The following is a 16,832-nucleotide window of genomic DNA, read 5'->3' as shown; positions in this document are numbered from 1 at the left end:
AGTTAAAAGCTTTACCATTCCTCATGAGGGGATGTAGTCCCACAAAGTGTACGGATATTAAACTCATGTCAAAGACCTACGCAGGACAAAGTGCAGTTAATGAGATTTCCAGGGTGTCAGTAAACTGTCACACCAGTGAGACGTGTGATGTGTACAGAGACTTAGAGGCATTGTTTGTTGTTGTTTTTTGCCTTTTTGGGAGACTGGTTTAGAGCTAACAGCACATTTAGTTGTTTGGTTGTTGCCATTGGCTCTGGCCCACATTAACCTGCCTGTCAGCGAAGCCAAGTGATGAGGGATGATACAGTGCTATGAATAAAAATGCATTACCTCATTTATGTGTTTTTAACTGGAAACAAAAGCATATTCTGTAAAAAATAATTTAGCACACTTTACTTAGCAAAGTCAGCTACAAGTCTTTTTTGAGGTTTATTAGCAGTCCAAAATATGTAATTTTTCAAGCTAAAGTTAGAGTAGGAATAGTCTGAATAGAGATGCACAACAGTGCCTAATATTTCTAGTGATGCAGTCTGTTCTACTAGTGACAGCTAAAAATACTGTGGTCTCAACACTGACACCATATTCACAGCTAACTAATAACTGTTGTGAAGTATCAAGCAGACAGACTAGTTGTCGTGGCAATGTGAAATGCTGCATGGTGTATTACCAAACAAAAACAAAAAACCTCTATCTGTCGCTGCATCTGCTCCAAGCTTCTGGTAAATTCACAAAGAGCCTGAAAGCTCCTGATCCATTTTAGTCCCCGTCTGATAGAGTCGAAGACAGACGACGACGTCTCAGCCGTCGAGAAGAGGCGTTCAAGTCCCCTGCAGCCCCGCCGCTACTTGGATGGGTATAAATAGAGCCTCGCAGCGCCTCTCCTCCAAGCCCCCCTTATCTTTCTGTCTATTTATTTGGCAGAGTTTAGAGGTAAATGTCTTTTGAGGGATGATATTGAGTAATCATGGGAGGTTATTACATGTCATTTGTTTGATGACAGCACGAGGACCCTTGTGGCGCAAACTAAGTGTCCTCCTGCTGTGTGTTTTGGTGTTTGAGTGACAGACTAAATTAAGCTCCAATAAAATTAGGATAACAAAAAGTAAAGATGCTTAGGAACGGAATAAATCTATTACATTATTTAGATGGGAAATTATGAGCATGAAGGGCAGTCTCACCTCATTAGCATGTTTTTACTTCCACCGCTCCTCCATTTAAATCTATTTATGCATCGAGGCGGGATCAAAAATCTGTCGAGGTGCTCGGCCATGTTCGTGTCGGCTTCATGGATCCACATTTTGAAAGAGGAGTTGCTCTCTTTGAAGCCACTGGGCTAGGAAGTGATGGGGAAGTTTGGGAGGGAGGGATGGCAGACGCTTTGATGTGCAGAAATAGATAACATTAAAGACCTGCTGAGGAAAAACACACTTTCTGTCCACGACGAAAGCCTCGTCCCTGTGTTACTGCAGGACGGTACAACAGCTCGGATGATTATGAAGCAGATGGTTGCAGATTGAGTCTTTCTCCCAGAATAGTTTTGGATATCATTTTGGAAAATGTAGGCCTAATTAATGTGCATGAGCAGACAATACAATTCTGGCAGCCAATCTTTTTTTTTTTATCGGATTTTAATGAACAAGTATTGTGTCCTTGCTCGTCTTCTGTCTCTCTTGCTGTCGGAGGGATGGCAACTCATCGATAGTGTGCTGTCACATGGCTCAGGCAGTAATGAGGACAGCTATAGCCACTTTATCAAAGAAATGTTCCTAGGAAATCTGTTTTCGGAAATGTAAATTCTTCCTCTCGATGCATTTAGTGTGTACTTTAAGTACCCCCGAGCGAGGCTGTTTAGTGGTATCACCGGGCAGCTCTTTGGAGTGAGTGAATGAGTGAAATCCATCTTTCTCACTCCCTGAGGCTTTGTGAGTAATAATGTGTTTTATGAGGCTGCCTGAAGGGCTGCACAAACTTTATGGGAGGTTCACTGCAGAAACACAAAATGTTGCATCTAACACTAAATATTAGACTACGTATCTTGTATTAGAGCAAGTATTAGACCAATAATAATAATTAATAATAATAAAGGGGGGGGAGGGGGGGAAATACTACTTTTGAGCATTATTATGATACCTCCTAAAAACTGGTGAAACATAGCTCCAAAATTTGTTTTCTCAGCAAATTATAAGATCTCTCTTTATCTTGAGAGGCCTAAATATTACATATTATTTAAAGAAATCCAATACCATATACATTTGAACTTGTTTAAATGTGGCATATTTTACAAGCATAAATACATTGTGAATTGCTAAAAAATACACCTCCAAACGAGTGCTAATGTTGCACCGTAGATCTGCTGATTTTGAAAACAGACAATTGTTTGCTAACAAGTGAAGATTTATGCAGATTTAAAGCTTGAAATACGTTTTTTCTGATCTGTTCAAATGGTGCCTTTGCTTCATAGAGCTAAGGCGAACTATACAGGTATCTGTGGATGTGTCACTTTGAGTTAAAAGGAGTCATTAAACCCATTGTTGCTTCTACCACCTCTTCCTGCTTCAGCTCTGTCTGAGGCTCGTCAATCATCTCACAGAAAGCGGCACTGACAGCTGACACTCTTCATCTCAGTTTAACTGAACACCCCAAAATGCTCAAACTTGATTAAAATACATGTAGAAACGAGCTAGAGAAGACTGCAGCCTCTTGAAACCGCATACACATTAATATATACTGAAAAACGACTTTCCTTACAATCATCAATGCTGCACAGTAACTGTATTGACAGTTCTGGTGTTGGAGCTGAAGAGCTGGTGCACGGAGGAAACTGTGCAAAAGATATTTAGTTACATGTGGAGTTTCTCTCTTCATTTTCTCTTTCGTACCTTCTTTTGATTTTACAATGTTCTAATTTTACAACACAAACATTTCTATTTCTATTCCCGATTTCCCGAGAGGGATCTTTGACGTTTCCTCCTGATCTCATTTGTTACACACTGCTTGTGAATAGGGCCAGTGCATTTGTGTGAGCATATCTATTTATTAAAGTACTTTGCTTCTGTCTTGAAGTAGCTGTAACTTTTATTCTATCTGAACAGCCTTGTTTCTACCTCAGCTCTTCACACAACACGACAGCTGTCGCTCTCTTCTCAGTTGACGGTTTAATTCATGTCTGTCTGCTTTGCACCAAACAGGCAAAAGCCTCAGGACGTTTAACACCGCTGTGTTTCTTTAATCTGCAGTGCCGAAAATAAATCACTGATCTGTTGCTGTTGGGCCTTTATGTGACAAGAACATTAATATATTTTAATGAGCCTTAGTCCCAAGATAAAAACACGATTATTCAACTTCACTCTTAGGCTGATTTGTTTTCGCGGTAAGGAATGATGAGATTATCTGTCTCTTTTCTATTTGTCCAAAAAGAATGATGGTTTCAAATACTTACATACCTTAATATTGTAAAAGTTAAAAAGAAAAAGTCAACAAGTACATTCTAACAATCAAACCACTTCTCCTTTCATGGCTGTGATAGAAATATAAACAATTCTCAAGCTGAGAACTTAAGTTGTGTCTTTAAGTTGTGTCTGTGCCGACAGCAGAAGTGACGAGTTTGGATCATGAGGGGTTTCATACTGGGTGGTTTTCTGACTGACGGGTGTAATAAACCATAACAACGATAATGTCTGCCTGGGATACTGGCAGGAGGATATTGCTTTAATGCTCAACCAGAAGCTCAAGACAGCAGATCGCCCTGTCTTTGAATATTATTGAGTTGATATCATTAACTAGCGTTAGCACTTCTATGCTACTCCAGCTACTGAAGGTATACTGAATGTATACACACGCTGCTTTTCATTTTTTACCACTGTATCAGTGAATAAACATTGTCTTCTGTCTGCCCCTAACAATTTATTTATTTGGCAAAACAGGCAATTTATTTCATGTACTTTTTTCTTCGTACAGTCTTCAAAACTAAGAACAGATCTTTTTAGAGCCATCGGCCAAATTCATACCTAAAATATTCAGTGGCTGCGACTCATCACGCCTTTTATTTGACACTTACTCGGCTGGATTTCCATCAGCCTCTTGTGATATGAAAAGGAGCAGAGATTAGACTTGCAGAAATGTTGATCCTCTTGCATCCATTGGCCGGTGAACAGCAATAGTCACTTTTCTGCCAAGGACAGAAATGTTTGCCACAGTCTCGCATCATGATGTGAGAACTGACATTTTTCCTTTGAGGAGCTTATAGTCGCTTTCCAGTATGTAGCAAATCCATATTAAACAGTTTCTTAGTTGTATTTTTCAGATGAGTTTGCATTTGCATTCCTTTGTTTGTCGTGATCACAGAGCCCTATATGTCTCATAAACTTCCTTCTTGGGTGTAAACCGGTTGGTATCTAGAACTGTATTTGCTGATCACCTGCCGTCTGATTCCAGCTCTCCGCTTTGTTGATCCCCGATTGACTCTTCTCTTTATTTGTTTTATGCGATACATTTCGGTGCACTTCTCCTGCTCGGTGGCGTTTGAATACCTGAGTCCCCCGTCTCATAAATCAGGAACGCATTGGAGGACATGTACTGTCTGGACCCAAGAGTAGTGGACTGTGCTGCCATACAGTCCGGTGGCTATTTTCACAGTAGCACATTTTTCACTTGATTAGTACAGTTAATTATGTACCGGTGGCAATTTGTAACACTTTTCTGGATCTTTTGGGGTTCTTTATATAAATCGGATCACATCCCAGGGCTCAGCTCTCCTGGAAGCAGACGGGAGAGAATACTGCAGGAGAAAATTACTCTTTTGAGGGATGATTTTAAAGTATTATGTTGTCACTATCATGAATTAAATATTTTTGTTTTAGCTGGATTGCGGGTGCTCATTACGTATACACATCCAAGATAAAAATTACTGCTGGCTTTATGAAAGTTTAATTTGGCTCATCTAGCTAATTGCTGTGTGATTGATTATATAATTACACAGTGTTTGTTCCCTGGCTGTTAGAGTCACATAGTCAGACACAGTCATGTTTGTAATTCCCTCACTCTGGTGATGCAGTGTGGTTCACAGCTGTTGATCTGTGCAGAATAATGCCGTTATAGCTGTGCGCGCTGTAAGGTACATGAACTGCGTGTTGCAAGATTGTACTTTCCCTACAACCGTATATATTTTCTCATATTTGTTTTGCTCCTTTGAGATTACGCAGTGCAGAGATGCTCCAGTTTCTCTCTGTAGCCTTGAATTCAGCAAACAGTGAACGCTTGATAAATACGCGCTCGCTCTTAAAAAGAAGATGGATCTAGATCAGGCGCATCCATTTTTAACTATCTCTCATTATTAAAACATGAAATATAAGATCAAATTAAGTTTCTGCTGATAGTCAGACTGCGGTATCATAACATGAGCACTGGCACTGTAAATTAATTATTATTAATTTGCAGTTGATTTAGTAACTTATTGTATATATATATATATATATGACAAAGATCTAACTAAAGTGTACATGTAGTTTTACTAGTATTTTTTAGCATAAACCATCAAATGTATTAATTCAAAATGGAAAGTAAATGGCATCAGGTGAAATATTCAAGTACTCACATAAGACAAAGTGTAATATGTTATAAACCACAGTCGTTCAGACACAATGAGAGATTTGAATTTTCTAAACATTAAATCTCGACATTGGTAACTGCAAACTATTCCCCTTCATACAAATGTACCCTCGGGGATCAATAAAGTATTTCTGATTCTGGCCATGCCTCGGAGTCGTCTTAGTAATGAGAGAGGCTGTTTAAAGTGCATTTCCTTTGATCAGTGTCCCTGGTAAGACGTTTGTGTATAGAAGGTCGGAGAAAGAAGACTGGCGAGCAGTGGGTTGTGTGGGCTTCATTTGGCATCAGCAAGCAGCGCAGCAAAAGGCAGTTAGTGAAATGGCCTGAGACTTTCTCCCTGAGTGTTGTTGTTGGAGATGGTCCGATGAAGGAACATGTGATCTGCAGGTAGCTGAAGCAACGGTCCTTCGACTAAGGGAAAGTGGGTTGAATACTTAAACTGACGTTTAAAATGCTTTCTCAAGCCAAAGTGAATTCACTCAACTTAACACCGCATTCACTCTGAATGAAAATGAACCTTGTTCTTTGTTCGCTCATTCTCCAGCTGCAGTTCTGAGGATTCACGACAGTACAGCAAATGCACTCGTCAGGACACAATGTTATCGAGAAGCACTCAGTAGGCCCTCGACTCAGGAGGGACTTTTAACAAGACACATTTATCCTCTCTGAGCTCATGTGGAGATATTTTCCTCATTTGTGAACCAGTATTTTCATGCGTGTGGGATTAGGCAAATGCTATCTGTATCTATTGTCCCTCAACAGTGGTGTGGTGTGGCGGGGGGGAGGCCGTTATCATTCTGACAGAGGGAGGCAAATGGTGATAAACAGTCCAGATGAAGCTGTAAGTGGATTATAAAATTGACCGCTTCTCTGCAGCATGATGAGACTCTTTGGGCAAATATTGATACTGTGTGTGTGTGTGTGTGTGTGTGTGTGTGTGTGTGTGTGTGTGTGTGTGTGTGCTGTAGGGGCATGAAAACGTGTATTGTACTTTTTTTTCTAATTGCGCTCACGTTACCTAGCTACTGTAGCCATGGCAACCCATCTTGATCGTTATAAAGGGGCTGTAGAACAATTTCAGACAACCTGCTGAGTGACCATATCCGCTTCTCACCTTTTCCTGTGATCATGTGTGTATTTGTGCACTTGTGCAGACGGACACTGAAAAGCCTTCTTTTTTTCTTTTTTTTTTAAAACCATTGTTATTTTAATGTGAAACTGAAATATGTTCTTCGTGTGTACATTTGAGTTTTATTTTCGTGTGCAGCGCGAGTCATCGCTCCCCTTCTAACTAATTGCATGTGCGTGATCTGGCAGTTAAAGTGAACCCCTGCAGTATTATGATCTACCGCTCAAATGAATCTCCTATAAACAGTAAGTGGCTGATGAACTGGTGAAATGGAGCGCTCAGTTGACTGCTGTTGTGAACCGGCTCCAGCTCCGTCAGGGTTGTACCTTCACATGAGCTTGTTGAACTTAGTTGCTGATCTGCCTGTTCAGAGCCTGTTCTACTATAGTCTAAGAAAGTTCTTAAACATTGTACCTGTGTGTTATTGTTGACCAACTTGTTCCAAAAGCATACACACTAATATGCAGCTGTATTGGAGGCATTAGAGGAAACAAACGTACACCCTGACATATCTTGTAAGTTAATAAGATAATCAATGGTCAGTCACTTCCTTCCACACCAAATAGTGATGGCCCTTTCCTAATGAACATTGCTTTGTGCATGGGGGCAAAAGAAAATAATTTCCCCAGACTGTCTCGAAAAAGTTGGAAGCACACTATTGTCTAACATCTCATTGTTTGCTGTGGCATTGAGATCTTCACACACGCACACACACACACACAGGAAAACCCTCACAACTCCAGCTATTGATTTTTCCTTAGCTGTACTTGAAGGATTACATACTGCTCAGTCATGGTCCGGCCAAGCAAATCAGTTTTTCTGAGTTGGCAACAACAACCCTGAGTAATGGATTCTTAAATACTGCTTTGTTTTTCCTCGCTGCATCATGCTTTCTAATGAAACCTCTGTTTAGCATCACTAGGCACTTAATTTGTCATATCAACTCACCCTCTGGAAAAAGTCATACTGTATGTGAAGCTTTCCTCAAATATAGAGCTACAGCTCAGTGACCCAGATGCATCATCAGAATGTCACCATAACATCTGTGTCAGGTGCACAGATAAACTGTGTGTGTGTTGCAGTTTCCGTATCGATCCTTCCTGCTCAGGGTCCCACATCGCACTTTAGCAAATACTGTAGATCACAGCACCTTGTGAAGCAATTAATTTGGCCCACGAGAATGTCGTTATTGAGTCTGTTGGTCCATGTGGGAATATAGATAAAGGGACTAATGTAAGTTATTATCAGCTGCTTAGAGGAAATTGATTTGCATGGTTTGCCAGAATCCGGGGCACGTGAGCCGTTAGGTGCCAGAGAATAGGAAGCAACATCATGCAGGAGGATAGTGAAGTACATGAATACTATGGCACCATAGAAAATGGCTGCCAGATACACTGAATGGTAATGCCACCGAGTTATAACCTGGGGATTATGCAAGTCACCGATCTCAAGTTAGTGCACCAATAGGAGTGAGGAGAGTGTCAATTGTCCAACTGAGGTGCAGCTAAAAGAAAATGTCACTCAATCACATTTTCTACACACCTCCACTTTCCTTTAACAGAGGACCAATCAGGCAAATAAGTACAGTTTTTGATCAATAATCAAGAATGATACAATTTAATTAAGAGTAGCCACAAAAAGTAACCCAACATGCAACCACCCAATTAGCCAAACGTCCAGAATCTACGCCTGTAAGAAATTATTATTTTAACCATGAAGTTATATGAGTAAGTTTTATTTAAAAAATAAAAGTTATTTGTGTATGCTATAACATTTCATAAAAATAGGAAAAAAACGCACTTTAAAGGACCAAAGATTAATTATTCAAATAACTTGACTTTAGTTTGAGTAATTTAATTTTACAGTCCTATACAACTTTCACAATTTAAGTGCTGGGACCAGCACATTTTTACATCAACAATAGTAATAGAAATATTGCACACCATTTTCTGATTTGATTGCATTAATATTTATATTCAACCTAGTAAAGTGTAAAATGGCAAGTAAGCACAGGAAAGGAAATATCTGCTAATATATCAAAACAATTGGTACATTTATTGTCATCACAATAAATGTGCAGTGTTGTTATGATACAGAGTTGAGACTATATTGTTCGTCCCTGTCATATAACAATATACAGTGTGAACATATAAGTCCCGCTGTGTTCGAGCACATTCTGTTCTGTCAAATCCAGAGCGACAGATGAAAAAGCTCATGAGCTGGACTCTAATGTGTCCTTTAACCCAGACGAGTCCTCTAAAGGTTTGATAAACTCAATCCGTTAGAGAGGAGATAAGAGCAGCAGACTGTGTAAAGACTGGAGAGCGGCGTGCCGGGACGGTTGGGACCGCTGTACCTCAGAGCAAAGACACTGTTTGATAGAGGCATCGCAAGTAGAAACCTAAGAGATTAGCACTAATGAGCTGTGAGAGAGCGGACTGTTAATGGCCCTCTGTTGTTCTGCCTCGCACTGTTTCTCTTAGACACACACACACACACACACACACACACAGACACACACACAGACAGACACACACACACCTATTTGAGCTGATGATTTGGTACACGTATCAATACCATCCTTCTGTTCACCCTCTCTTTTGCTTTTCTCTGGGTTTTTATTCAAACTGTTCTCACATTTAAATCAGACAACAGCTGGAGCTGCAGATACCTGAGTGATTCTGAGTGAATTTGCTAAAAGAAATAAAATAAAAGGCAGCAGGATTATGGATGCTCTTAAGCCTAAGAAGGCTCTGAAAACGAAAGGCAACACAGTGTCAGGCAGTAAGCTTCATGAGCACGGCTTTGTCCTTTTTCACCTGCAAATATGATCAATTATTGATGGGGAGGGGGAGCCAGCATGAAGGAGGCTGTCAGGATGCATTGTTTGTATTGCTGCATGACTGAGGAACACTTTGTTTAGGGACACAGTGTGTGTGTGTGTGTGTGTGTGTGTGTGTGTGTGTGTGTGTGTGTGTGTGTGTGTGTGTGTGTGTGTGTGTGTGCGTGCGTGTGCGTGTGCGTGTGCGAGAGAGAATGAGGAAAATGGAGCGAGAAGTGCAGACCTGCAAGAATTTATCAGGAACATAGAGACAAAATGTAATAAAATAAATGAGTGGTGTAAAGAAGGAAGCTGAGTCAGAGAGCAATAAAAGTAACTGAGAAGTGATGACTACACTTTCTTGTTCTCCACAGGGTTTTGATGGCCCACTCCTTGACCCATTTAAAATGAAGTTGGATGCCAGGTTCACATTTTGGGCTTTCACTGTGTCACAAAAAGACAAATAATAGGTGTTCATCAGTTCAGAGGACAGCAGATGGAAAAACACATTAGATGATAATGTTTTTTGTTCTGCCTCTTCTCGTTTGTATTTATTTTCTCTGTTCTTTTAGTTTTTCACAGACCCGTGTGCCAGCAGCCCCTGTCTCCATGGAAACTGCAGCCGGAGCGACGGTGGGGAGGAGAGGGAACCGGCCTACACCTGTGAGTGCACCGAAGGCTATGAGGGGGAGAGGTGTGATCAGATCCTTTTGGACCTACCGCCTGCCGACTGGGACTTCCCCACCCCCTCCGCGCCTGAATTGGCCACCACCGCCGGCTGCACCACCACTGCGGGCACTCAGCCACCAGAGCCAACCAGCATCCCCTCATCCACAACGCCACCATCTCCCACCCTGCAGCCATGGCAACCCAAACCTGGGCAGAGGCTGCTGGTGGTGCCGTGGGAGGCAGACAGGGTGAGATAACTTCCATGCTATATTTAAGCTCCTGTAGGTTTATCTTTAAAATACAATGCATAACATATGTTGTGTGTGTGTGTGTGTGTGTGTGTGTGTGTGTGTGTGTGTGTGTGTGTGTGTGTGTGTGTGTGTGTGTGTGTGTGTGTGTGCTTCAGGTGACGGAGGGTCTGCACTGTGTGAGTCCTGAGCTGTGTGAGCTGACATCAGGAACTCTGACTCTGTCTCTGGAAGTGCCTGAAGAGACAGCTGTAAAGTAAGAGCAACTTTTATGATCGACTGCTTTCCTCTTAAAGCAAGGCCAGATGGACCAGCCGTCGGCTCTGGGGCCAAATCATGCCGTGGTACCTAATTAATGCCCAGTTTCTCCCACTCTCTTTGCATTGTACAGTATACAGTATATCCTGTTGCCTTCAACTACCCAACTGTTGCAGTTTGATGGCAGCGTCATCATATTTTGCCCAGCGACCCAGAAACTAACCAATACAACAATGGTTAAATACTATGCTGATGTAAATTTGATAATTGTGATAGCAATCGTATTCAATTGATAGTGGAATACACACCATGTAAGCTTACTACCAACTGAAATAATACAGTTTTTGGTCCAACAGGGCCGATCCTTTATTCTGCCAATTGTGCAATTCGTGGTCACAAGAAACAGGTGTGGTGATTACAGATGACAACAGACATGACACTTTCAACAAGTGATACAGTGGTTTTCAAACCCCCAGAATTCAACCAACAAAATGAACCCTGCTTTTTGGATCCTAATCAACAAGAATAACCACAGCATGCTGGACAGACTATTGGCTGCATAATCACCATAATAATAAAAGGATACAATAGAAAGGACTTTGCACAGCATTTTATCTGCATACCTCTCATGCAGCATTTCTTTTTTGCAACATGACGTAGCTTTTGTAACTAAGGGAGGGAGGAGGGAGGACCACAGAACATTAGAGATAGAAGCACAACAATATCAACGCTGATGCTGAATATTACCGACGAGAATAATCAAATTAGTGTAATTGCTTTGATTAATTGTGGTAAGTTAATAATAACTAACTGGCCACTCAATCTCTCGACAATTTCCCCATGAAATAACGGTAAAACACTGGCAGAAGAGATGTTATATATTCACTGTTATTTTATGGTGGCAGCTACTGTAATTTATTTTAACAGTATCTTATCGTGAAATGGATGACAGTACGTGATAGCTTTTACGCTAATTTTATAGTACATACCAGCATGTTCATTTACAAAGGATAAACAAATCTGCTACTAAAAAACAAAAAAAATATAAGTAGAAAACACAATTCATATATAATACAATATTGCTGAAGTTATTACTTGTCCTCAATCATTTAATGCAGCTGACTTTGTATGACAAATAATATTAGGAACATTTGTATTCCAAAACTGAAGACCACGAGAAGAAAAATAAATAATTACACACACATTTTAAACATAAATGTGAACTGCATGAACTACATGAGAAGGAGAAAGAGAGCGAACAGGATTTGACTTCCTCATCTTAGAGATGCACTTAAGCAACTCATTTCTACAGCTCTAAAGTAGCACAAATAAACACAGTTAGTAGCCAACGTTACATCTTCACTCTGTAATTGGCGATTAACTTTACTAACGTTAAAGTTGCTATTTTCTAGCTAACGTTACTACAGCTGGAGCTCGCTAACAAGACAGCGCAACCTGATGTAATAAAACATTATCTGAGATGACAACTGCTTATTACAATCACCAGTACGATGTTGATGGATCGTGACTCACTAAACTTAGAGAAGCATATTTCCACCATTAACCGTTAATTTACAAGCGAAGGATGAATATTTCACTGTGTGTTACAATTGCTATGAAATACTGTGGTAAATCCACCGTAAATTTACAGCAATTTATTACACTGTTTATGTGGGTCGGCAGAGGTAGATTGGGTCATCTTTTAATCAGAAGATCGGAGGTTCAATCCCCACCTCCTCCAGTTCCAAATTTCCTTGGGCAAGACACTTGTGTGTGTGAATGGCTGAATGATAATATGTAGTGTACAACTTTAAGTGCTCGGGAGACTGGAAAGGCACGATACAAATGCAAGTCCATTTACCATATTTCAACTACTAACTATACACTAATGGCTAATTTCGGCTTGAAGTAGCAGTAGCTCTCCCAGATATCTGAGCTCCCTGTGTTGTCCCTTAGGCTGAGCCCAGACACCCTGCAAAGGAAAAATCATTTCAGCTGATAGTAGCCTATCCACCATCTTATTATGTCGTACGCTGATCATAACTTCACCTTCAGGCTCAGCTCCCTCTTCACTTCAATATTTTTGGAAAGCGATTCACATGCAATGCTCAAACTGGCCTTCCGTTGAGAACACAACCTAAATATGTAATTTTGATATCCTGATCTGTTCCCGACAGTAGGCCATTACTGAAGTTCTGAAGGTGGCTCATGTAAAGGTGGCCCTTTTTTTAAATATTGTCTTAAATATTGGCTCTTGCATTGATTACAATTGTATCTCTTTAATATGTGTGCAGGGCAAGTTTGGCACAGATTTTTAATTTTCCAATTAGAAAGGTGCACTCAGTAGAGTGCGGATTTCTGCCAGGTGTGTCCGTGACCACCACTGTTGCATTGTGTGATTGAATAAATACAACTCACAAATGCCTGTGTGTGCTAGTAGTTCTGTTAGCCAAATGCATCGTTATCCCCCCAGTGTGGGCACAGGGTAGAGGACGGGGATCGGAGAAGCATTCCGCTGTGTTATCACTAACGGCACCAACCGGTTAAGAGTACTGAGTGAGGAGGCAGTTCATGGCAGCATGAAAAAGGCAATAAAAGTTGTTTTGAGAACGAGTGAGTCACTGAAATCTTTAGAGACCCTTGAGCATGCAGCCATAACTGGGCACCCGAAATAGTAGTTTGCTGCAGCAGAATGTGAGATGACAAACAGGGTGAACACTCACAGATACACACACGCGACTACTCTCAAGTTCCTACTGGTAGAGATGGTAACAAATCAAACAGCTTGTGGCTAACCGCGTGGGAGTCCACTTGTGTGTGAAGCCAACCATCCAATTATGTTTAGTGTAATAAATGCATTTAAATGTTTAACACATGTAATGCATCAGCTAGTTGTAATCTTTTTTTGTCACTGTAACACCGTTTCAGCTGCTGTACTCGTGATAATAGTAATATTTGATGCACAAAAGCTGTACAATCACAGATTTATTTGTTTGTTTGGTTTTCTAAACATGTGAATGATCTTTTCAGATGTGGTGAGGTTAGAGGGGTGTTTATGCATTTAATCAGTGAGGATCCTCAACCTGAAAAGGCATCCAAATAGAGAAAAGCTATATAATTTAGGTTGTTGGGATGATTTATTTTGAATAGGTATTGTTTCTTTCCAATATTGTCCTCATTAAGGTATTATATCAGAAACCCTGATTCATCCCTTTGGACAACCCGGGGGTTGGTGCTAGAAGAAAGTCCAGAATGGAAAAGGGTCATCTCATGGGGATCATTAATATGGGCAAAACATTTTATGGCTACTCCCCATTTGATCTTTATGTCCGATCGCTTCTTCGCAGCAGTGTATGGAGGAGAGACTAAAGTTAAGGGCTTTACTTTGCAGCAGCATTACAAATGGACTACAATTTTGTAAACTGTATTTTTTGAGAATCAAAGTATCCATCCACATTTTGTTTGCGCTCACCCTCTTCTATTCATCTCTTTCCACGTTGAACATGATGCCTTTTCAGTTTCTATTTGGTCCGTCTTGGTTTTTACTATTTTGTACAAATTGTCTGAGGTCCCAATGAAAGATAGCCTCCGACAACACTGCCTGTTTTTTGTGTTCATGAGGGTCACAGTGTTTCCACTGGGCCAAACTACTGACAGACATTACTCACCAGACCTACCCATGATGCCATGAGTTCATTCATTTTAACCTTCATGCAGATTTTGTTGACATTTTAATTTAAGATGTCTGGGAAGATGAATCAAGTGTTGGATGTGCAAAATAGTAATGGTGCAGTTTGTGTTTCTTTCTATATTTGTTATGGTCCCATCCATTATTTAAACTGTGAATACTGCAAACATGCAGTACAGAAGCTATAAGAGCAGCTGAGAACTGTCACCAATTAAAAAGGGATCATCGACAATCTTTATAAATGTGTGCTTTGGTCCAAACTGTAGAGAAAGCCTACAATAAATCATATTCTCTCTCTCTGATTCTTCTTCCCTGTTTATGTCCTCACCCTTCATCCCTCCCTTCCCTGCTTCATCTCTCCAATTAGGGTGGTGGTGAATGCCAGTGGAGCTCCAGTGCTGTGGCGTGTGAATGAAGAAGGGTTCCTCCGTTCCTCCATTTTGAACGGCACTACAATGTGGTTCCTTCAGGCTGCCGATGGATTGGTGGTTCCAGACCGCTCGCTGCCTCTGGGACAAAACTACTTCCTCAGTAAGATGTCATGCATTCAAGCATATGATACAGTCGTTAATATAACTTCTTCTTTATCATCTTTTGAGCAAATGGGAGAGGCAAAGGTTATTGGCGATTAAATAATTATTAATTAATTAAATAAATCGGACTCACAATCATTTTAATTATACTTTCATTATCTCTATTATCAGCATTTAATTTGTTCATCCAAGAAACATAGATAAGCTAAAACAGGACACATCTTTTAAATATCTCCAAATAGCTCATTTACAACTGAACCTAACACATCTGAGGAATTAATAAATATAAATGAATTGTATTTACAGCGTTTATTCCTGACATGACATTGGGGAGAATCGCATAATATTTGCATATATGAGTTAAAATATTATATTTGCATATTGGGAAAAAAAACCTGCCTATTTATGATGATATTCCATCTGTATTTTAATACTCCGGTTCACACATACACAATGTTGTGAAAGAGTAGTCACACAATTACTGATCCTCACTCTTTGACTGAAAGGCTGGTTGACCTCTGTGTGTGATGAACATACTTGATGCTGTCTCACTAAGCTGCTTGTCTTCTGACCTTGACATGTCTTCTAACTTGGAGGTAAGCAGCATCTGCAGAGAGAGAGAGAGAGAGAGAGAGAGAGAGAGAGAGAGAGAGAGAGAGAGAGAGAGAGAGAGAGAGAAGCAGGGGGAGATGACATTGGTGAGTTAAATCAGAGGGGTGGAAGGATAATGGAGGGTGCAAGAGAGGAAGAGTCAGATAAGGAGGGAGGAAGACTGGAAAAAAAGATGGAAAACAGAAAGGGATTAGAGAGAAAGACAGAGGATGTAGAAGGAGGGAAGAATGAAGGTCAAACTGCAGGAGGAAGAGGAAGATGCATGCAAAGCATCCGTAAGGAGGGAGGAGCAGTGCAATTGCATTTACCTCTTCACACGTCACTGGGTCTGAGTGTTGGCAGTGAGCTTCCACAGTTTGATGGAGCGGTGACTCTGCAGGTCCAACATTCGGTGTCATTGGGCTGACGATCATTTGGTCAGGTTGTGACAGAGAAGCATGAGTTGTTTTGTCGGCCCTCTGATTGGCCGAGGAGATTGCAACGTCAAAGTCTCGTCATTGGTGAAGTCGCAGCTCATTGGCTCTGGTCAGGCTCTAAAAAATAATCGTTAATATTCACTGTGTGGCTATTTTTATACAAGCGCCCATACCGCTGTCAGCTTTGATTGAAGATATAATAAGAGATGTTCTGAACCTCTCGACCCAGAGAGACAAGACGGAGAGGCACGCCCTCTATTTCAGTCCCAATGAAGAGCTGCCTGCATCTGTTCTTTTCTTAACACCTTTAGCCACATAGGGGTTAATAGTTGTTTTTGGCAGCAAGGAGTGCCTGAGGGAGGGACTTATTTAAAATATGTCCTAAGGCATCTTTTAACAAAACTAAGAGTCTACAGCCACAGCCAGTTTGAGGCTGTGCACAGGCTGACGTCAGCTAAATGCTCCCAATGACAATGTTAACAGTGATATTTAGGAGGTATAATGTTTATCATGCTCACCTTCTTAGTTTAGAGCTTTTTAGTGTTAAACACAAAGTCTGGCTTTGGCTAATAGGAAGGTCATTGTAGTCTGAAACCAAAGTAATAGATTATTGGAAACTTGATGATGGCAATAAATACAAAGTCAGGGAATCACCAAAGAAAAGAAATAAACTCATAATGAGAGGGACGTGAATGACCTACATTTCATGGCATTTCTTTTAATGGTTGTTATGACATTTTACTCAAAACCACAAATGACAACCACGTTGGTGGCACGAGATGAAAAGTCAGGGGGGAAAAAATAAAAGGATCCATCCTTTGGGGACCATGACTGTCTGTAGAAAATGTCAC

At 40.7% G+C, this 16,832-nt stretch overlaps 1 protein-coding gene across 1 annotated transcript in view; it reads left to right on the top strand.

Moving 5' to 3' along the window:
• dner (delta/notch-like EGF repeat containing) overlaps positions 1-16,832 on the top strand; it is a 42,789-nt gene that overhangs the window by 11,623 nt on the left and 14,334 nt on the right. The window contains exons 2-4 of the mRNA XM_034548438.1: positions 10,130-10,474; positions 10,633-10,730; positions 14,788-14,951. Of these exons, the coding sequence (XP_034404329.1) occupies positions 10,130-10,474; positions 10,633-10,730; positions 14,788-14,951 (607 nt within the window). The remainder of the gene's footprint in view (positions 1-10,129; positions 10,475-10,632; positions 10,731-14,787; positions 14,952-16,832) is intronic.

This window comes from Cyclopterus lumpus, chromosome 13, assembly GCF_009769545.1.
Source record: "Cyclopterus lumpus isolate fCycLum1 chromosome 13, fCycLum1.pri, whole genome shotgun sequence".
Classification (NCBI taxonomy): Eukaryota; Metazoa; Chordata; class Actinopteri; order Perciformes; family Cyclopteridae; genus Cyclopterus; species Cyclopterus lumpus.
This window is presented reverse-complemented; position numbering and strand designations above follow the sequence as displayed.